Source organism: Macrobrachium nipponense, chromosome 17, assembly GCF_015104395.2.
Source record: "Macrobrachium nipponense isolate FS-2020 chromosome 17, ASM1510439v2, whole genome shotgun sequence".
Lineage (NCBI taxonomy): Eukaryota > Metazoa > Arthropoda > Malacostraca > Decapoda > Palaemonidae > Macrobrachium > Macrobrachium nipponense.
Genome location: NC_087210.1, coordinates 31,646,691 through 31,666,690, shown reverse-complemented (window position 1 = coordinate 31,666,690; position 20,000 = coordinate 31,646,691). Strand labels below are relative to the sequence as shown.

At 38.9% G+C, this 20,000-nt stretch overlaps 2 protein-coding genes across 2 annotated transcripts in view; one reads left to right on the top strand and one right to left on the bottom strand.

Moving 5' to 3' along the window:
• The window catches only part of LOC135196168 (NBAS subunit of NRZ tethering complex-like), a 668,624-nt gene that overhangs the window by 594,812 nt on the left and 53,812 nt on the right, over positions 1-20,000 (bottom strand). The gene's annotated exons all lie outside the window — the stretch shown is intronic.
• The window catches only part of LOC135196100 (NBAS subunit of NRZ tethering complex-like), a 31,880-nt gene continuing 22,052 nt past the window's right edge, over positions 10,173-20,000 (top strand). Inside the window, exons 1-3 of the mRNA XM_064222556.1 lie at positions 10,173-10,198; positions 11,340-11,544; positions 15,650-15,781. Coding sequence (XP_064078626.1) covers positions 10,173-10,198; positions 11,340-11,544; positions 15,650-15,781 — 363 coding nt within the window. The remainder of the gene's footprint in view (positions 10,199-11,339; positions 11,545-15,649; positions 15,782-20,000) is intronic.

Genomic DNA, 20,000 nt, shown 5'->3' with positions numbered 1-20,000 from the left:
AGACATTATGCCTGGTCCAGTGACTTCCAGTTTTGTACATGGAACTTACCCAGCAGATATATACTTAGCTATAGACTCCGTCGTCCCCGACAGAAATTCGAATTTCGCGGCAAACGCTGCAGGTAGGTCAGGTGATCTACTGCCCCTGCTGCTGGGTGGCAGGAATAGGAACGATTACCGTTCTAGAACCAGATTTTCTCTGTCGCGGTAGTGTCAACATACGTTGTTGCTACCTCCTGACTTGATTTTCGTTTTTTCATCGCCATCAACCTTCTGGGCTGTCTTTTGCAGGGAAGTACTGGGTCTTTGGTTTGGCATACGCTTTTATTAACTTTTTAATGAATTTGGCTTCGAAATTTCGAAGAATATATTACGTGAAACTACTGAATTTTTCGGTAGACACTCATATTTTGCAAAAAGGGAAATATTGATTTTTTTTTTTTTTTTTTGATTTTTTTTTTTTTTTTTTTCACTATATGTGTATAAGTGTTTAGAACTTGATGAAGGAAATATAAGATCTAACTTCCTACTTTAGGAAGTCAGAAAGCATATAACTAGATACGCTTCCTTTAGAAGCTTTAAGAGCTCTCGTACTAACGAGCAGTTAGAGTATTGACAATACTAGAGTATTGACAATCTACAAATTCATGTGCAAATTTGAAGATAAAGGGATGGAGCTCAAAAGGCGAGCTCTTAAAAGTAAGAAGTGAATATAGTGTTCCCAGTGCAGTGGAGGGTGCGTCTGATCGGCTCCGTAAGCGCTTCCAGGCCTAGACCTCTTCCAAACTCCCAGACCCAGTGGAGGAGGAAAGTCAACAGCCGCAGGAAGGTTAGGGAGAACCCCCACCGGTCAGGCGTCCCCTCGGCAGGTTCTGTAGAACGTCCCAGACTGCCAAGGATAGCCATTGATAAGGCATCCTTAAAAAAGTGCGTCTCTTCATCTTACATCCGAAAAGGCGAAGAATGTATGTTTGGAGTTTCGATGATCTAGCGCGTTCTCTGAAAACTAAGAGAACACTGAGCAAGAGCCAGCCGCTGCCAGGAAGCTGCGTTCCAGCAAGCTAGCGTGAGCTACGTTCCTATAGCCAGCAGCGAGCCGCGTTCCAGCTAACAGACTAGCGCGAGCCGCGTTCCTACAACCAAACGCGAGCCGCGTTCTAGAAAATTTTTCTTGGCGCAAGGCGCCTTCAAAGAGACGAAGCGCCAGCCTGGCGCAATTTAGACGGCTAGAGCAAGGAGCCTTATAGTAGAGTGGCAATCAGAACGATCCTTCCATTGAACGTTTCCGGGCAAGAGGCTCTTTCTAAAAGGGGTCTAGTAGGCGCTCGGAACTATCAGGGCGCACGGGACCTTCCACGCAAGCAGAACGTTTCCAGGAGCGAGTCTCCTTTCTAGCGTGCAGAACATTCCAGGCGCGCGGAACATTCCAGGCGCTAGGCGCAAGGAGCCAGGCGCCAGCATATTCCTAATCATCTTATGAGAGAGAGGTCAGTCGCGAGGCTCCTCTTTGAGTTTTTAACTTGAGCAACTTTCCCTTGGCAAAGGTGCAAGATGTCGCACAGGCGGCCGTCGCTTTTGCCAGAAGGATTCTGATACTAAGAGAAGCCATTTTTTCATTATTCAGAGGACTCTCTCCTTCATTCATGCTCTTCCCTCGTTATGAAGAGGCAAGAGCTTTGGGAGTTTTCTTATAAGAATCTCATCGACGTTTGAGTATGATGGCGGATAGGAAATATCTACTTCCTTCCGTAAACCCTATAGATGAACAGGAATTCTGTCTCTTCCACAATTTATGAGGAAATCACGAAGATTTAAAGAGTTCCTGGATTAACTTCCTTCCTTAAGGAGATATATATACTCTTTCTATCGTTCTATTAACGAAAAGAACGAAGATAGTAAAAATTCTTCCTTTCTCTATCTGCCTCGGCAGGGAAAGGGAAGAAGGTAGTAGAGTATCTGCTGTATGAGAATACGATACGGCAAATCATAACGCACATTACCGTAGTTACTTCTTTGCTGAGCAACTCAATTACCAGTATCCTTCCAGGAATTTCCTAGGAAGGACTACGCTTAAAGGGATTGTTAAGACAACACCTACTTAGCTTCTAGATTTATCGAAGTCTTGTTTCGCTTAAATATGCATTATAAGAACTTCCTGAAGTTCGATAATAATTTTATAAGATTCCTTTATTAAATGGAGTAGCTGGCCACTCTGGAAGAGTAAGGCCAGTCGGCTAACGAGTTACGAGACTGCTATCGCTTAGACACCAACGCAGTATCATGTAGGGGTCGGTCATGAGTGGTCGGTTACATGTCTCTCTCCTGCGGGATGGAATGACTAACCGTGTCTCTCCCCTACAATCGTGGTTTTAGCCTCGGATTGAGGGGATAGTTAAAGCAAACATAAATAAAAAAAATATTGTCTGCCTTTTGCTAAGAAGCTTTCAATAAGAAAGATATTACAACATTCAATGCTGTTACCGTAGGTAACATTTTTAAAGGATTCTAACACAGCGGAACTCTATATTGTATAATGCTCTCATGCTTACGAAAGCATGGCTTATTAGAGTACATGCTTAGTGAGAAGATGAATGTAGTAGAGAATTCACTTTAAGACTACGGTATGGTCAAGTCTTATGCACATACCGAGGTTAACAACAGAATTCCTAGTATCCTTACAAAGGTTTCCTAGATTAATGCTGTTTACCACAATGTGACAGTATTATAAAGGATTCTAATACGGCAGAGCGCGATATATATAAATCTCTCATCCTTTCGAGAAACGCACACAACCCTTTTAGAATCGGATATTGCTCAAGAGAAGTTGGGTGAGTCGGATGGGAAACATTCTCTTAGTGGCAGAAGTTGTTTCCCTGAATGGACTATACTACGTATATAAAAGTTTTTTCCCACTAAGAACAGAATTAACATGTGAAGGATGTCGGGTACCATAAAGGCATAGATGTTATGGCACATAACCTAAAAAGAACTAGAAGGAAGCGCCCCCCAGGCCTCGGCGCAAATTGCGCCAGAAGCGCCAGCCGCGCCAGAAGCACCATCCAAGATATTTTCTCGTTTTAGCGAGTTATTAACCTAAGAGTCCAGTAGCCTCTCGGACAGCAGGCTCGTAACGGCAAGATTCGTTCCTGATTTCGTTACCCATTTAATCGAAAAGGGGTCGCTTACAAGGAATGATGAAATGATTTATTTTAATCACTTAGGCCAATTCCACGACTCTCTCATATCGCAAAGAGCATCGAGAATCTCTTTTTTCGCCCCTGTTCACGTTAACAAAAGAGAACCTTTTTGGGAACAGACACGGAACGTAACGATTCTTAAGAGGTTCGATGCAAGATTTTGCATGTCCGTGAGAACCTTCTCGATCGAAGATAATAACTGTTAACGTATGTCTAAAATTTATTGAAAAGAGTTGTGAGAACCTGTGGAAAGTCTTCTTCTTAGATCTCTTTGTAAGGTAGAAGACGAACAGGCTTCCTTTAGACTGCTTCCTTTTCCTCGAACCAAGAGAGGTAGCAATATAAGACATCTTTAAATTTAAAGAAGGGGAATAAACTTTAGTCTTTTTTTCCCCTAGTTATAAATTCTTAACAGATATTAAGATAAATGGGCGTCAAAGGAAGAGAGGATGTATGCCTCATTTTGGCCTTAGAGAGGTTGGATTCACAGAAGTCACGTTCTTCTCACAGCATGTTTCGTAAGGCTTTTCCAAGAGTATCTGGATATTCTATCAGAATCTATTATAAATAGACCTAAAAAACCTCTCCACTCTGAGTCTGTCCGCATGCAGACTGACCAAAAGTGGACATGAATGAGAGGTTTTTTCAAGGTAAATGACAATAGTCATGGCTAAGACATAGAATTGCTGCAGATCGTGCTAGATGGAATGAGGAAACTGTCCTCTTCCGATACCTCTGTGAACCACATAGCGAGGTTTTTTCTTCACTTTCAGAGGGAAGAATCACCTATGTATATATCTGCTATCAAAGAACGCAGTAAAAGGCTATACTCTGTCTCTACAAGGGGAATTGGAGATAACAGAGGATTAAGATCTTCGGGATCTTATACGATACCGCAATACGACAAGAGTAGGATATCATGTACTTCAAATGGGATCTTTTTTGTGGCCACAGATTTTCGTGTTCCGACAAAATGGAACTGCTCCTCATCAAACTTCTTTGAGGAAGTTTATGAAGGAATTCTTTGTTTCTCTTGGCCCTAAATGACCAAGAAGACAAGTGAATTTTTTGTGCATTGGAATCTCGCATCAGATTCAATGGAGACTCGGCAATGGGTTCTTGCCAGCATAGTATGTCTGGCAAAAGAACTAAATCCCTCTATTCCTGACGCAACGCTTTCAGATAGAAGTTTCGTTGCCCAGGCAGGGTACTTACATTTTCATCTACAGAAGAAGAGATGGTTTAAACGTTTGCCTACAGAGTCTTCGGGGTGCGATGAGGGCTCAAAATGCTTCCCAGAAGGTATTCAGAAGGATACAATAAGAGCTAGAAATCAGGGTTCCGCCCAATTTCAGCTCAGAGTCTCCTTCGACTTCCAGACTCCTTCCCTTCCTTCGGGCAAGGATAGGGAAGATTCTGCAACGAGGAACCTCATCAACATGTAAGAAGAGATCTCGTTGGCAAAAGAAGTGTTCACGAAGGATCCTCCTCGGAGGAAGACTCTTCTCTCTCGTATTGTTAGATATCCTGTCGTCTACTGGGTGTAGCTGACTAAAATCACCTCCCTTTTTTTTTTTTTTTTTTATGCCAGGGGCCAAAAGCTCAAAGGGGAAGAATTTCTTCCACCCTTCTCCAGTCTCCTGATAAACTATGTGGTTGTTCAGGACTCTCGGACAATGTAGCGCCAGCCAGGCGCCAAATGCCAATACAGGCGAAAAACGCAGAGGCGGACAGTTCCAAGGAACTCTGTCATGGTCGGATACTGAGAAGGAGCGGGCCTCCAACCTGGCGCAAATGCGCCAGAGGCGAACAAATCGGACAGATATAAGAGTGTCCGATGTGGACATCGCCAGACAGCCTAGAGACTCTTCCAAGCTCGAAGCTCCAGCAAGTGTGGAGGAGCCAAGCCAGGCGCGAGGCGCCAGCCAGGCTCTAGGAGCCAGCCAGGCTCTATAAGCCAGCCAGGCGCCATCCAGGTGCCAGGCTCCTTCAAGGCTAGGCTCCAGTCAGGATTGAGGATCCATCCAGGCGCAAGGCTCCTTCCAGTAAAGAGAAACCTAAAGCTCTGTCATGTAAGAGGGCTAGTCCCCATTGATATGATACAGGTAAGGCTCTGCCATGTAAGTGGGTCAGCCCCCATTGGCACGATCCGAGAAGGCTCTGTCGTGTAAGCGGGCTAGCCCCCATTGACATGATCCAGAAGGTTTGTCAGTCATAGGTCCCTACCTCGCTGAAACTCTTGAGGCATGCAGACTCATAGACCAGTAATCATGAAGTCTTCTGCCAGGCTCCAGGTGCCTCCAGGCGCAAGGCGCCAGCCAGACGCAAGGCTCCAGCCAGGCGCGAGGCGCTAGCCAGGAAGGAGGAGCCAATCAGGCACCAGCCAGGCGCGAGGCGCCATCCAGGCGCGAGGCTCCAGCCAGGCTCTAGGCGCCAGCCAGGCGCGAGGCGCTAGACAGGCGCTAGGCGCCTGCCAGGCACGAAGCGCTAGCCAGGCTCCAGGCTTCACCCAGAAGAGATCTATATCAAAGAACGCCCTGGCTTCTTTGAGACATTTTGTGATCTCCTAAGCACTTGATAAGTGCATTGATGATTCCTTCAAACAGGTGAGAATTAAAAGCGCATGAAGTGCAAGCTTTTCCGAATTCTTGTTCTTTCCCTAACAATATGTCATAAGGACATATTAGCTGTCACATACGGGAGATGCAACTCTGTGTTGACTTCCCATTATCCGAAGGATGTCAAGATAACCTTCGAGGGATCCTTCTCTCTTGGTTGATACGTGTCTGCGGATACATTGCTGGGATAGGGAGCAGATACTGATCCTTAAACTAGTGAGTTAAATTTTATTTAACGTGTTTTTTCTCTGGGTTGTTTGAAAGGAGTTTGTAGATAACTCTTTTCAACTTAAGCACTAACCCTCGTGTTAGGATCAGGTGATCGGGATCGGTGTTGTGCTCCTTAATTATGCCACTAGGCATAGGCATATTGTCATGTAAGAGGCTCTGTCGAGTAAATGGATAAGACCCCATCGACAGACCCACAAGAACTCTTAGCCATAGGTCACATCCTCGCTGAGGCTTTTGAGGCGAAGCAGATTCCTAGGCATTAGCCATGGAGTCTTCCGCCTGATCAAGTAGGAACCAAGGTTTTATTTATTTATTACCTACAACGTATGTTGTTTACTTGTCTATTCAGTAAATAGTTGTCTCTTTCCCACCACCAAGGGTGTCAATCAGCTAAGTATATATCTGCTGGGTAAGTTCCATGTACAAAAATGATATTGTTAAGATACAATAAAGTTTTGTACTGTCGGCCAAAAAACTCGTGGCAGAGTGTCATAATTTTTCGTTCACCTGCCTGACGCACGATTCATGCCTTATTTATCTAATTTTCTTTTCAAAGATGGAAGAAATCTTGTGTAATGACGTTAAAAACAGTCACTGATATCTTTAGAACATTATGATATGTTATTGTGTAAAACTATTTTCCATATAGCAAAATTGACACGAACGAAACGAAGTGATAAAAAACGTCATATCACAACCATAGATATACATTACCAAATAGATAGGAGACACCTATCACTAGTAGTATCGCATGGACATAGTCCTTAAATTATCATTTCAATATTAAGTTGAAGGTAGTTGAATATTCCATTTGTTAAATTATACAGAAAACATTGGAATCTCAAAACCAAATGGCTATCAAATTTAAAAAGAAAAAGAAAAAAAAAAAACGATATCCTAACAGTGTGAACCAGGCGACCTCACTCTATTGCTTTTGATGTTATGTGCACGGGAATCTAATGTCAATGTATCATTTATAGGTCTAAGAAACATCCCTCGATGACCGAGAGAATTATTGCACTGCATTCGGTGCAAGTTCCTGTTGGAGAGATATGAAGAAAGCTTAATAAACTGGAGAGAATCATACATAGATGAATAAAATTGTTTAAAGAACGGCAAAATTTAGAACATGGGCCTAGAGGTGGAACACCTCGAAACACCACATGAGAGCAAGACAATACAGTAGTGTAAATGTTGCTGAGCAACATTCATTTGTGAACTTTGAATTCTAGTGCCTCGTCACGACATTGCTGAACCAGGAATCATAACTAGCTCTACGCTTATGACTGGTGTCTGATGAATACTTTAGATGGAGAGGAAGAGATTTTTAAATCTACACTTGAAGTCTTTGATAGTTGTCTAATGAATAAGTCTAATGAATGAGCAAACTTATCTTTGATGGATGGGAGATTCAGTTAGTTTCAATGATGCATGCATTTTTTTCTTCAAAACCTAAAGAATACATTTCATTGGGAGATACTTTATTAACATCGGCCTAATCCTTCCATCACTCCTATACGCCACCTCCGCTCTCTTCTACATCTCAGGCTACTAGATCCGACTTCTCACTACGAACTCCATCTCGTGAAAGCATCACTAATGATAACGGTTATTTTAAAATTCCCCGCACCGACAACGGACGCCTTAAAATGGATGTTTATAAAATATTTTCTGTTCAAAGAAACTTTATCTTTCATTCCACAAAATATGTGCATACACTCGTGTTACACCCTGTAGCCGTCAAAGAGCAACCCTTGATTAAAGCAGAAGGTTTTTCTTGAAAAAAAAAAACATGAAATAGACTTAAACGAAAACGTCACCTTTCATATTCTTATCCTTTCAGCTACTTATAATATGCTTATGGTAGTAGGTCTAGTAGGTATACATGTGAAACTAATTTGAATTAATTTCTATTTAGAAGAAATGAATAGCTACAAAAAGATCAACCTAAGAAAGCTTTAAGGAAAGTAAGCCTTTCTTAATGTATTCGTCAGTTTTGACTCCCACAGCTTTCCAAGGTGTCCAAATGAAACAGGATGATATGCAAGGAATTCGATGAAAAATAAGACTGAATTAATATTCGTTTGATTTTTTTATGATTGCTTTTTGACTTTGAAATAGCTAGGTCTGAGTTAATTATGTTAAGCAATTATGAAAAGGATAAGAAGAAAGGCGAACATGGCTAATAAAACAAGAATAACGGGAATAGTCAAATAAAGAAGATTAATATATATATATATATATATATATATATATATATATATCACATATATATATATATATATATATATATATATATATATATATATATATAATATATATATATATATATATTGTCGATTTAAATATTCTATAATATTACGTATCCGAGAGAGTATACTGCTGAAAATAGACCTAGGCAAATCATGTGGGAAAATCAAAAGTCCAATTTAGGCCCACTAAATGTGTCATGTAAATTATTTTTATTGATCAAAAGGGACAAAATTAGTTTAACTGAACATCGTTTTCAAAGAATGTTAACGCCTTGATGTATTATTTATCGGCTGTAGGAGATACCTAAAATGCCAACAACATCCAGGTGCAAGTTACGATACGTTGAGTCAAGACTTGAACGGCAGCAAAGCCAACTTCAAAATCTTCGGTATGCTGTCACGAAGCTAGAGTTGAGAATAAAATTAGAAATCGTGGACCCATCAGTATATATTTTCCTTACTTTGCAAAATAATTATCTTTAATACATTGAATAAGTCTACTCAGTTCTAATGTAATTTATTTCAAGTATAGCACCTTTGAAAGGAAATGTTATTTATTGTTAAGTAAATAATCTGGCACCTGCATATGGGAATATTTCCATAACGAACAATGAATTAAGAAACTACGCCAATTCTTCGTTGGCCGTCTGTACATACTTACCTGGTAGATATATACGATTGATGGCCCACCCAGCCTCCCCTCAGGAGACAGGTGGAAGAGAAAATCTGGTTCTAGAACGGTAATCGTTCCTATTCCTGCCACCCAGCAGCAGGGGCGGTAGATCACCTGACCTACCTGCAGCGTGTGCCGCGAAATTCGAATTTCTGTCGGGGACGACGGAGTCTATAGCTAAGTATATATCTGCCAGGTAAGTATGTACAAAACTTTATTGTATCTTAACAATATCATGTTTGTATGGATGTCACAGCTAATGTCCTAGATGATCCTTCCTTACACCCTATGGCAAACAGACCACTGTCATTACATGGGTGAGTATTACTATTTTAGTGTCCCTAATAATTATGCAGACCACCACACATTTCATGGGTTGCTTGATGTCTAGAAGATGAGCACTTTACTGGCTTTCTTTGGCAATGTTTCTTTCTAAGAAGTCTGTTGAGTTTATGGGGTGGTCATTTTAGACAGTATTCTCCAAACATTACAGTTTTAACTGCACTGTGTGTCAGTAGGTGGTTTGGTAATTGCTGGCTCCATAAGTTCCCTATTGGATAGCAAAGGGCCTCCTTGATGTCATGGTACTTTTGATGTATATTGCTTGGATGAAGCAATTATCTTGTATCCCAACCCAATGTAATTAGGTAAGTCACATCATTGCCTCGTGTAATACATATCAGTTTCTGTACCCCTCTTTTATTTTTATTAAGGAAGTTGAATAAAAGAAGGATGGTTAATACTTGAGTGACTTTACTATGAACAGTTTATCAGCTGGGTAATTGGTATTCCTTACTCTAGAGCTAGGCCATTTCATCACCTGTCAGTTTCTTTTATATGCTTCTTTGAGGATGACCAGAGGCTACACTGTTAAAAAACAAGTTTCAGTATAGGAAAAGCCTACTTTTGGAAGCTGCTTTTGAGTCCTAAAATCCACCCAATTTCCTTGGCAAAAAAAGCATGGTAATTAGTAGTAGATGTTTTCTTTTATATACCTGGCAAGTAGTGGCAGGGCCTTGCCAGCTTGTGCCCTTTGCCACATCTGTGAAAGAAGGATGAATAGTAATCCTCCTGGTAATCACCATATGCAGGGTAAAAAGCCTTCCTGCCTCCACTCCATTTATACTCCATCGTTCAAACAGGCACTATACTGGCCTAGATGAACTTTGAGAGAGTTCTTGATATTAGTTGATCCAACTAAATGGAGCCTCTAGCAGGAGACCAGGGGTAACTCCTTTGAGCATTCAGAGCTGCTCCCAAAAACCAGTCGTGTGTCAGAACCTGTATTTTAAGCACCCATATTGATGAAAGAAGAAAGGGATTGTTTCAAATAAGAAAACATGTGAAAGGAATGGTGATGAAGGCAGTACCTAGAATTGAAGAATATGAAGAGAAGGCTGTCTGATGTGAAATAAAAGGTCGAAGAAAGAAAATAGTCTCAGGACATTTAGAGACCCATTAAGAAGATGAATAATGTGATGGCAGAACTGAAATTGTCACTAACATGCAGTTTTTTTTAAAAACATTTGCAAACTAGTCATTGGAGAGTTAACTAGAACATAAGAAAGTATCATAAAGGGTTAAAGGTGAGAAGAATGGTAAATAATAATCGCAATATCCCTTATTATTCATCTGAGACATGGATAAAAAGATGGTTATACTTTTATGTTAGTTTAACAATACTGAATTATGTACTAGACTGGGAGAATTCTCACCTGATATTCATGGCTGGCATGCGCAGTGAGATCATATTGCAAATAAGGAAAATGCTGAGAGATATGGTGTATAGAGACGGGGAATATATTTATGCTAAAGAGACTGAGAAGGTATAAGCCGCCTGATAAGAATGTTAGAGGGCCAGTTTGTTAAAGAAGTGATGAAGGTAAAAGTGACAGATGCTGACTAGTGGAAAAGCCAGATACAATTACATATGTACAGCCAGAAGCACTCTAGGTGGAAAAATGGTGTCAACAGATGTTGAGCCCTGTAAAAGAAAACTTGTCATTAATTTTAACAGCAGTGGTAACAAAGGCACCAGATACAGCTGTTATGTAGTTTCTATTTGCTAAAAGCACTGATGATAATGATGACAGTAGTGGTACCCTTCTACCAAAGCCATCAATTATAGCTGCTATGTATCTCAGTTTGCTCATTTCCAGAATGGTGTGTGATGATTTAGTAAGTATAGGTTGCTATTAGTAAAAGTGAACTCACCTGTAAGCTCTTCCTATATTTCATGTCTAACTGGTCTCAGTCCATAAGTGAAGTAAGTTTCTGTATGTAAAAATGATGTAAAATATTTTGTGGACATTGTGTCAAATATTTTTATCTTGATAAATTGCTAAACTTTGCCATTTTTTACCATTAGGGAAGCAGTAGAACAAGATACAGAGGATCCTGCTGAGTTCTTGTATATAGAAAATCCAGAGTTAAGAAAGTTTCAAGGTTTGAATGTCACTGCTGAGACAATTAGCTTATGGTACCAGGAGCGAGCACGGGAAATTGAGAAATGTAGTCATTTTGTTGATGCTGCATTAGATTTGCTCAAGCTTGGTCGGGAAAGAAATGTTGAGGTAAGAATGTTTATGATACTTGTTTTTCATATAGATGTAAGTTAGAAAAAATATGTTCAGTCATATTTATGATTTTATTTTATTGCATTTTATGAACATTTTCTGGTATTTTTTTTACCTCATTTATCCCTCCCAGATTTTGTTACCTCAAATAGTAGCAAATTTGTCTTCTATATTTCTAGCACCTGAATCCTTCTTCATGCATATTTTTCAACTCTAGTACCTCATGCTACACATCCATAATATTTGATGCATACTAATCTTACACCTCTCCTACAGCATTAATATAATATGTAAACATCAAAACCATTTATAAGTGCAACAGTATTAATAAATATTGTTGTAGCACTTGATGTTCAGCCATCAGTGTTCTGTAGTGAATTAAAATGAATGCTTGCATGTGTGATATTTGCATAGAATGTGTGTCTAAAACAATTAGGATGTTTTCAATAAAAAGAAGGGCAGCAGAGTCCATGTCACTCTCAATAAGTTTTTACTGTGTACTAATCCAAGAGAAGAAATTCAGCCTCCAGGGGACTGGACCCAGAACTCCCTGCATCTGCACATCAGCATCTTTGAGGTGCAAGTTGCATGGTTGGCACTTCGGTCTTTCAGAAGAGCCTGGAAGGGCACTTGGTAGTTGTCTTATTGCTCCTCAGTCTCAGACCTTTTGAGCAGCGATGGGTGATGCATTTCAACATCCTTGGGACAACCTTTTCTGGTGGGTGATCAGCAATGTTTTGTCACCCTTGGCCTTCGAATGACTCTAGTCATACATCAAGTCCCTCATTTGCTTTTGGGATCACCTAGCTTGAACTACAAGGAAGAAATTGTATCCTTGTTTGTTTTAAAAGTCATGGTATTCAGTTATGGAGAGTATTAAGGTGCACATGTTTTGTATAGAAGAAAACTTGCTATTAACTATAGTCTGTTTTTTCCATCTGTCCTGTGGTGTTTTCGTATGGTAACACTGCGTCCCGGGCTTTAGATAGGTTCGCTATGTGTAAGTTTTAGGTGAATAAAAGGATATCTGGGTGAACATTTGCAACTGAAAAGTGTTTTAATAATTTTCTGTATGAGAATTACACTGTTAATATTCGAAATAGGATATTATTTAAAGCCTGGGACGCAGTGTTACCATGCGCGACCACCACAGGCTAATGGACAGATGGAAAAAAACAGAGTATAGTTATTTTTTTTGGGGGGGTCTGTCCAGCATTGTTTGACATGATCTTTGGCAGACGGCAGAAAATTACCATCTGTGCTTTACAGTAGTACCTCGAGATACGAAATTAATCCGTTCCGAGGTGCCCTTCGTATCATGAGGTTTTTGTATCTTGGACCACATTTTACATGTAAAATGGCTAATCCGCTCCAAGCCCTCCAAAAACACCCCAGTAAATTATATTTCCAGGCCTAAAACACATGTTCTAGGGTTACGACGCCGATCCGACGGAAGAAATATGACTCCAAAAAGGCAAAATACTGTACATACTTGAGTAATATTCAACTGCATGTAATGTTCAACCCCATTTTTACTGCATATATTAGGACTTTAGCATATGTCCCTTAGCAATAAACCTAGCCTATGTTAGCGGTTGCTACTGTAGCCTAGTCTATGATTCTGACATCTAAACATAAGAGCTAAAAGCTTAGAATATGCCAATAAAATGTATAAATAATCAATATGTACTCATTTCAAATAATTATTAATTAATCATTAACTATAATACACAAACAAACAAAAAAAAACCTTCCAATCGATTGTTTACATTCAGCTCTTACCCGTCTTACGAGTACCGAACGAACGCCAAGCAATCATTTTTCCTAGCACACAGTAAGCCATAAATTTTCATTAATATCTCTCTTCAGCTAATGAAACTACCAAACAGTATAATAACCATTCATTCCTATTCTTTATTCTATCTTTACTTAATTGAGATACCGAGTTACTGACAGCTATAATGAAACATACGTATTTGTTGGCAGTCTGATTTATTTTATATTTTATGATATCTAATTCACAATTTTTTTTATTAAATGTATTGCATGTACTCATTTCAAATAATTATTAAGTAACCATTAACTATAATAAACAAACAAAAAAAAGCTTCCAAACTCCTGTTTACATCCAGCACTTACGAGTATCGAATGATCGCCAAGCAATCACTTTACACAGTAAGCCATAAATTTTCATTATCTCTCTTCAACTACTGAAACTACCAAACAGTATAATAACCATTCATTTCTATTCTTTATTCTATCTTTACCTAATGTTTTTTTTTTATTAAATGTATTACATGAATAAGTTTTTCAATTTACAGCATCCTTTTACCAATAGAATACTTAAAGCACCAGGGGTAGATGCTGACCAATAGGAGAGCAGGACCTTATGGGGTGACTAGCATCAGGAACTAATGGGAGAGCGGGAGGATGGTGGCGAGTTTACTCAGTTGGCGGCGCGGGAGTTTTAAAATTGTTCTCGGTGGTCCGGGCAAATCTCAGGACTTTACAGCAACAATCTTTCATATCTTGAAAACTTTTCGTATGTAGAGCTGTAAAATTTTTCGTATTTGCTTTCGTATCTCGAGTTTTTCGTAAGTTGAGCCTTTCGTATGTCGAGGTACCACTGTACTTCAAAGCAGATTCCTCTGTAATGATATTTCTGAACAAGGCATTATTTTTAATGTCATAAGGGTTGGGTTTACTGACCTTTTCGAAGTGCTGTACTATCCCTTCATTCTTGTCAGTTTGGTAGTCAGCTATATGAATTTTAGGTAATATTCTTAGAAATAACCCATTCTTAGATTAATATTTATTTCTGTATATACCAACCAGAGTGAATGTAAATGGGAAGGCAAGATAGGCCAATAAACCACGTACAACTTTTTTTGTCATTTTTTCTCAGTAGTCAAGCAAACCTGCAACTCAAAACTTATAGTTTTAGGAATGTTAAGTGAGAAACAATTTCAATTTAAAAATTAGTGTTTTCTTTTATCACATACTGTAAATTCGTTTTCATTACAGAATGCTGTTTTAGGTTTCATTTTAATGCCAAATAATTGTGCTTTTTGTAGGGCCTTTTAAAAAGAACAACAAAACTGTATAATCAGAATGAGTCTTTGATGATAGCCGAGAACAGAGATTTCTTTACTTTTCAGGAATCAAATTTTTTTTTTTTTTTTAGAAAAACCTTATAAAAATGCATATTGTTTTTATCATGTTTATATGTTATTGTTTATGTCAATGATTTTCATTTTGAATAACTACTTTAGTGATAGTTCTCTTTGAAGAGCCTCTACTTGCATGGGAAATAAAGTTGAACCCTATCTCAACTCACCAAACATCATCATAATGCTACTCTGTCAAAGTATTTATGGTTATTTTATTTGTTATTATCTGTAGATGATGTCATTTGATGTCATGTAAATCTTAAAATGTTAGGGGCCACAGATTCACTGGATGACTAATAGGACAAGGAAAACAGCCAATATATAAATTAATACAATAGACTTAAGAGAATAAAATGTAATGAGATGAAAATGATTGAAAGGAAAATTACAACCACTGCATTAGCGAAAACAGTGAGCCAAACAAAGTAAGGATGAAGTAGGGGAGGTACCAGTAAACAAGACATAACATGGGTACTGAGAGTTTTCTGGATTCTGACTAATAGAAGTCTAGTGACACCAAAATTTTATATCCACTAAAATATGGCAATACTGTTTATGATTAATGTGTGCTAGATGAAAGAAAACATGAATATTGCACAAAGAAATGAACTGAAATATGTACTACGTAGTTATTTCTTAATAGTATCTGGCTGTATTTTATTTTGTTTTCAGAAGTCTGAATTTAAAGTCCAGATGTTTGCATGTTTCTTCTTGATGTCAAAACTATAAAGGCAATGTAGGTAGTTACAGGTAACATGTAAATTACCAATTACATTGCTAAATTCCAGAAAGATTTCTGTTTGTACTTCAGTGGGAAGGGAGGTCTGGTCATTAAGAATATAAACTATGAGCTAGAGAAGCACTAGCCTACTGTATTCTTTTATTATATTGATGTACAAGTATGAAAGTAAGGGTTTCCAATATATTTTCAGAATCTTGAGGAACTTCATGATACTCTAGATACCTTGGAAGTTTTGGTGTATGAAGCAGGCCTTTACTCCATGACTCTAGATACCTTCACCAACTTAGATGATTCTGAGAAGATTGTGCAGCTGATGTCAACAGTAAGTTTGGATTCCAGAGCACAATATTCCATTTTAAGCTTTATGTCAAGTTGTATTTGGTTTTAAAGATAAATGATCGAATTTAGTGCCTAATAAGATTACTTTATAATGCATTGTTTATTTTGATTTAAACTTTTAACATTATTTTCAATTGTATCTTGAAATCCAAATGGAAAGGTACAAAAGCTGTTGCAAAAAATTGAGATTTGTCACTGATATTGATTATTATGTATACTGTAAATATTAAACTGGGAATATCAAAACCCTATACTATGTGTGTTATGAAAGGTAATCTTGAATAGTTTCTGTAACATTTCTTATGATTTTGGGATTTCAAATGTTGGATTTAGTCATATCCGCTTAGTTTAGTAGGAATTGTGCAGTTTCTTTCATAAAATTTAAAAAAATGCCAGATGTTTGCCATTATTTAGCTGTTATATTCTTGTTCTACTGAAAGGCTAAACCTGTACTTATCTTCATATCAGTCATAACTGGCAACATTTTTGGATGGGTTGAGAGTTTTGGTAGAATTAGGGGTATATCTGTACAGTACTGTATCTCTTCATTCCCACAATCTGTGACATTGTTTTTCACAATGGTAGGGGTATAGGAATAGGTGCAGTAACTCCCAACAGAATATCAAAAAGAATCAAATGTAGGTAATTGAATTGAGCTAGTCAGTGCTATAGATTGCAGGTAACATAGGGAATGAAAGGAGAGGATGTGAAAGTATATTGCAGTCAAAAGAATCAAAGATGATGAAATACAACAATAATAAACATATAAATCAGACAAACATAAGGCTAATGGCACTGGCTGCCTTGGGAAGTTGATCTGGAATGTGTAAATGATGTTTAATTATCTGTTCAAAATCATTAAGATTAGAAAAATTAAGAGCATTCCACTATGCAGGACTGATTGTGGAAGAGCTCAGCCACTCAGTGTTGAGCACCTTGGAACTTCCCAACTTCCCAGCATTGCTGTTCCCCTGAAAAATGTGCATGTATAGTTTTGTGAGTTACAGGGATAAGAGCAAATGCACAGAAAGATATTAGTGTATTAGCAAAGAAAGTTTTGAGCCACTTTACATCAGTGTGGAGGTGTTTGGTTCTATAATCTTGAAATAAGTTCTCTAATGTTTTCAATAGTACTTCCAACTTAGTCTAGCAGAAATGAGTAAGACTGTAGGTGGCAACAAAGGATCAAAAGATAGGGAATGTTATGGGAAAACTAAATTTGGTAATGATTATTTTGAATTTCAGCATATTAATAAAATACAGATGTCACCTTTCAAGTGTACATATTATTTGAGATGAATCTTACCTATTGTTAAAGTTAGCTATATCTCGGTGCTGATTAGGCGTGTCGCCATTCAAACCAAAAATCGAATGGCTGCCTGGATGACTGTGTCCAGTTTACCTGTTCTCCACCAGGTGTGTTTCGAATGTTTTAGATCTAGTCAGAATTCTCCTTGCCACCATTGCGTTTAGGCGATTGTTGGTGTTCTATGAAGTTTGGCAGTTTTACACTTGTTTACAGTATTTTCCTAGGATATCTTCCACTGGAAGCAAACCAATAACATCAGGCTATGTAGGAATGGTTTTGTTGTAAGCAGGATGTTGGAATTTGAAGTAGATCAACATTTGGTTTGTACTGGCTGCAGGGGTACAGAATGTGATCTTGGAACTGAATGTGAAGATATAGGAAAGAAAGGAAACTGATAGATTTTGAAAGCAATTAGTTAGGTCTGGACTTAAACCTGTCAGTTCTATCCTACCTTGTGTCCCTTCATCTGCCGCTATCCCTACTTAGGCTAGGCATTTTGATAGTGCTAAATTTGAGACTTCCTTTATAGCTCCCCCTTCTGTTCAGGAAAAGCATATCGAGAAGTTAGAGCATAACATTAAACTTAGTTTAAGTTCTAATACAAATTGAACCGAGTTCATAACGGGTAACGTTCTGAATCCCTCCATAGTGGTCGCTCTTATTTTGCATTCCCCTGTTAGAAGTAAGGTGTTGGTACCTTCATCTGTACATAGCCCGAGCCTTGGACTGCCCAGTGATAATGTGCCTCTGGGAAGTGTCAGCTACCAGGGAACTGGGTTGGTTCTCGGGACGATGGGGTTCTGTGCTCTCCAATACCTACTCTGCCCTTTTCAAGTTCTGAATTTCGTTTAATGTGTTTGCCCAAGGACTGTTTGGGTAAACTTTAATCTTCGCTCCTTATATGCTTTCTGCCGTCATCGGCACCTATAGTTTGAGGTGTTAGCATGCAAAGGATTAATAATATACAATACTATAGATAGAGACATTTTTACTGAGTTAATGATGTGTCTGTACCGAGTTTTACACATTCCGATATTATGTTGACTCAGTCAATGGTTTAACTGATCTCTCATGTTTTGGTTATTATAAATTCTTGTCTGCTTGCTTATTCCTCTTTTTTGTCGTAATGCATGTGTTCGTCTTATGCCTACTTTTTCTTCGGTTATTGGCAAATCTTTTACTATTGCCTTGATTAATGTTTCTCTTTCAAGTCTACAATTTTTACAGTTTCTAAGGTTGTAGCTTCAAAACTTTCTAATGATATGTCATATAGGAATGCTTTCAAGTATGTACTATGTTGAATCTCTTTCGGACGAGGCGGGAGAGTCGTAACTCCTCTACCCCGCCTCCCAATCTTTCCCATTTTCTTTTGCACCTCATTTTCTTTCCCTTAGTTGACTCGTGTGGATGTAGTTGAATCCTGATTTGCTTAAGACTGTCTCCCTTTCATTGAGTCGTGGATGAGATACAGTACTCGGCTGCTTTCGCCTCCTATTCACAAATGTCACTTCCTGTCACCAGGAGGTGCTAAGAAAGAGCAATGCTTTAGGCTCTTTTCTTTACCTCCTGTTGGCAGCTGTCTCCTACTGTTGCCCTCTGGTGGAAGAAGAGTTTGAATTGGAGAACTTCCTTTGGTCTGGTCAATGTTTGTTGCAACATTACGCTTTGCTATATCCTCATTTAGTTGAGGAAAGAGGCCACATAGAGAGTATGTCTCGCTTGTCTTAATGTATTTTGGCGCCTCTTAAATATTTGGAGAAGAGAACCTAAGCTTTCTCCTTTTATTAGAGTGTGTTTCGTAACTTTTCTCGTACTTGGAAGCACAAAGCTCCCTTGAGGTCTGCCATGGCTTGTCTTCTTCTTTCTTATGAAGTGTGGAGAGCTGAAGACTGCCTCTTGTGACACAATGCTTATTGGTGCTTTAACTGTCTTTAGTAGGAGGTTCGGTTTCTTTCTCTTTTCTGTGGGGAAACGAACTCAAGATGGTTGGGTACTTTGGGCATGCTGATGGCGTCTCAGTCTAGCTTGTTGAATTGTTATCTTTTACTCAGTACGTTGTTTTGTGTCTGCGTCAGCTTAGATAAGTGGAGGCACCAACCTAGTGAGTATATTAAGGTTTTGGCGCCAGTGGGAGTTTAGCGAGGAAGAGAGTTGAATTTATACTTGATGCTGCAGGGTAATGTCCTCATGCTTATTCTAACTTGGTTTGGAAGAAGTTAGAACACTTTTGCTTCCTGTCTGCTTATGCAGCTCAGGTTAAGTCGATAAGGGAGTGTCTATTAGTAGTCCTGTTCTATACCTTTCAGGGATAAGTGCAGGCCTCAGGTTCTGGTGGATGGACAATTGCAACCTCCTGGCATGCACGAAGAGACTAGGGACCAGTACCTTACACGGCGGAGACGGTGAAGGGGAGTTGTGATTATTTTTTGGTTGTCCTACACTGATTTAATCTCCTACTTATAGGTGTTCCTTTGTTGTCTTCAGCAGAAATCTCTCTCATAAGTCTCTTTCTTTTAATAGGAGGTTGTATATAGAGAGAATGAATAAACCAGGCAGTAATTCACTGGGAATTTGCCTCTCTTTCCTAGCTCCATAAGCAATTGGAGATAGGCGGTCATTCTTGGACATCTTAAGACTGAATAAAAGGAATTATCTGTCCAGAAACTTGGTTTTCTAGCATGATTTTAGTGCCTTTCCAAAGAACGGTCAGACTTTTTTTAAGCCTATGTCCAGGTTTTGGTTTTTCCTTGGTTTTTCCTTTTGTCGTGCAATACAAAACAAAGAGTTTTAACAAGTGTCATTAAACTTTCATGCAACATAGAATGGTCAACACTACATCTGGTAAAACTTTCTTGATGTCAGGCAGTGGGAAGACCATCAGATATGCCTAGCA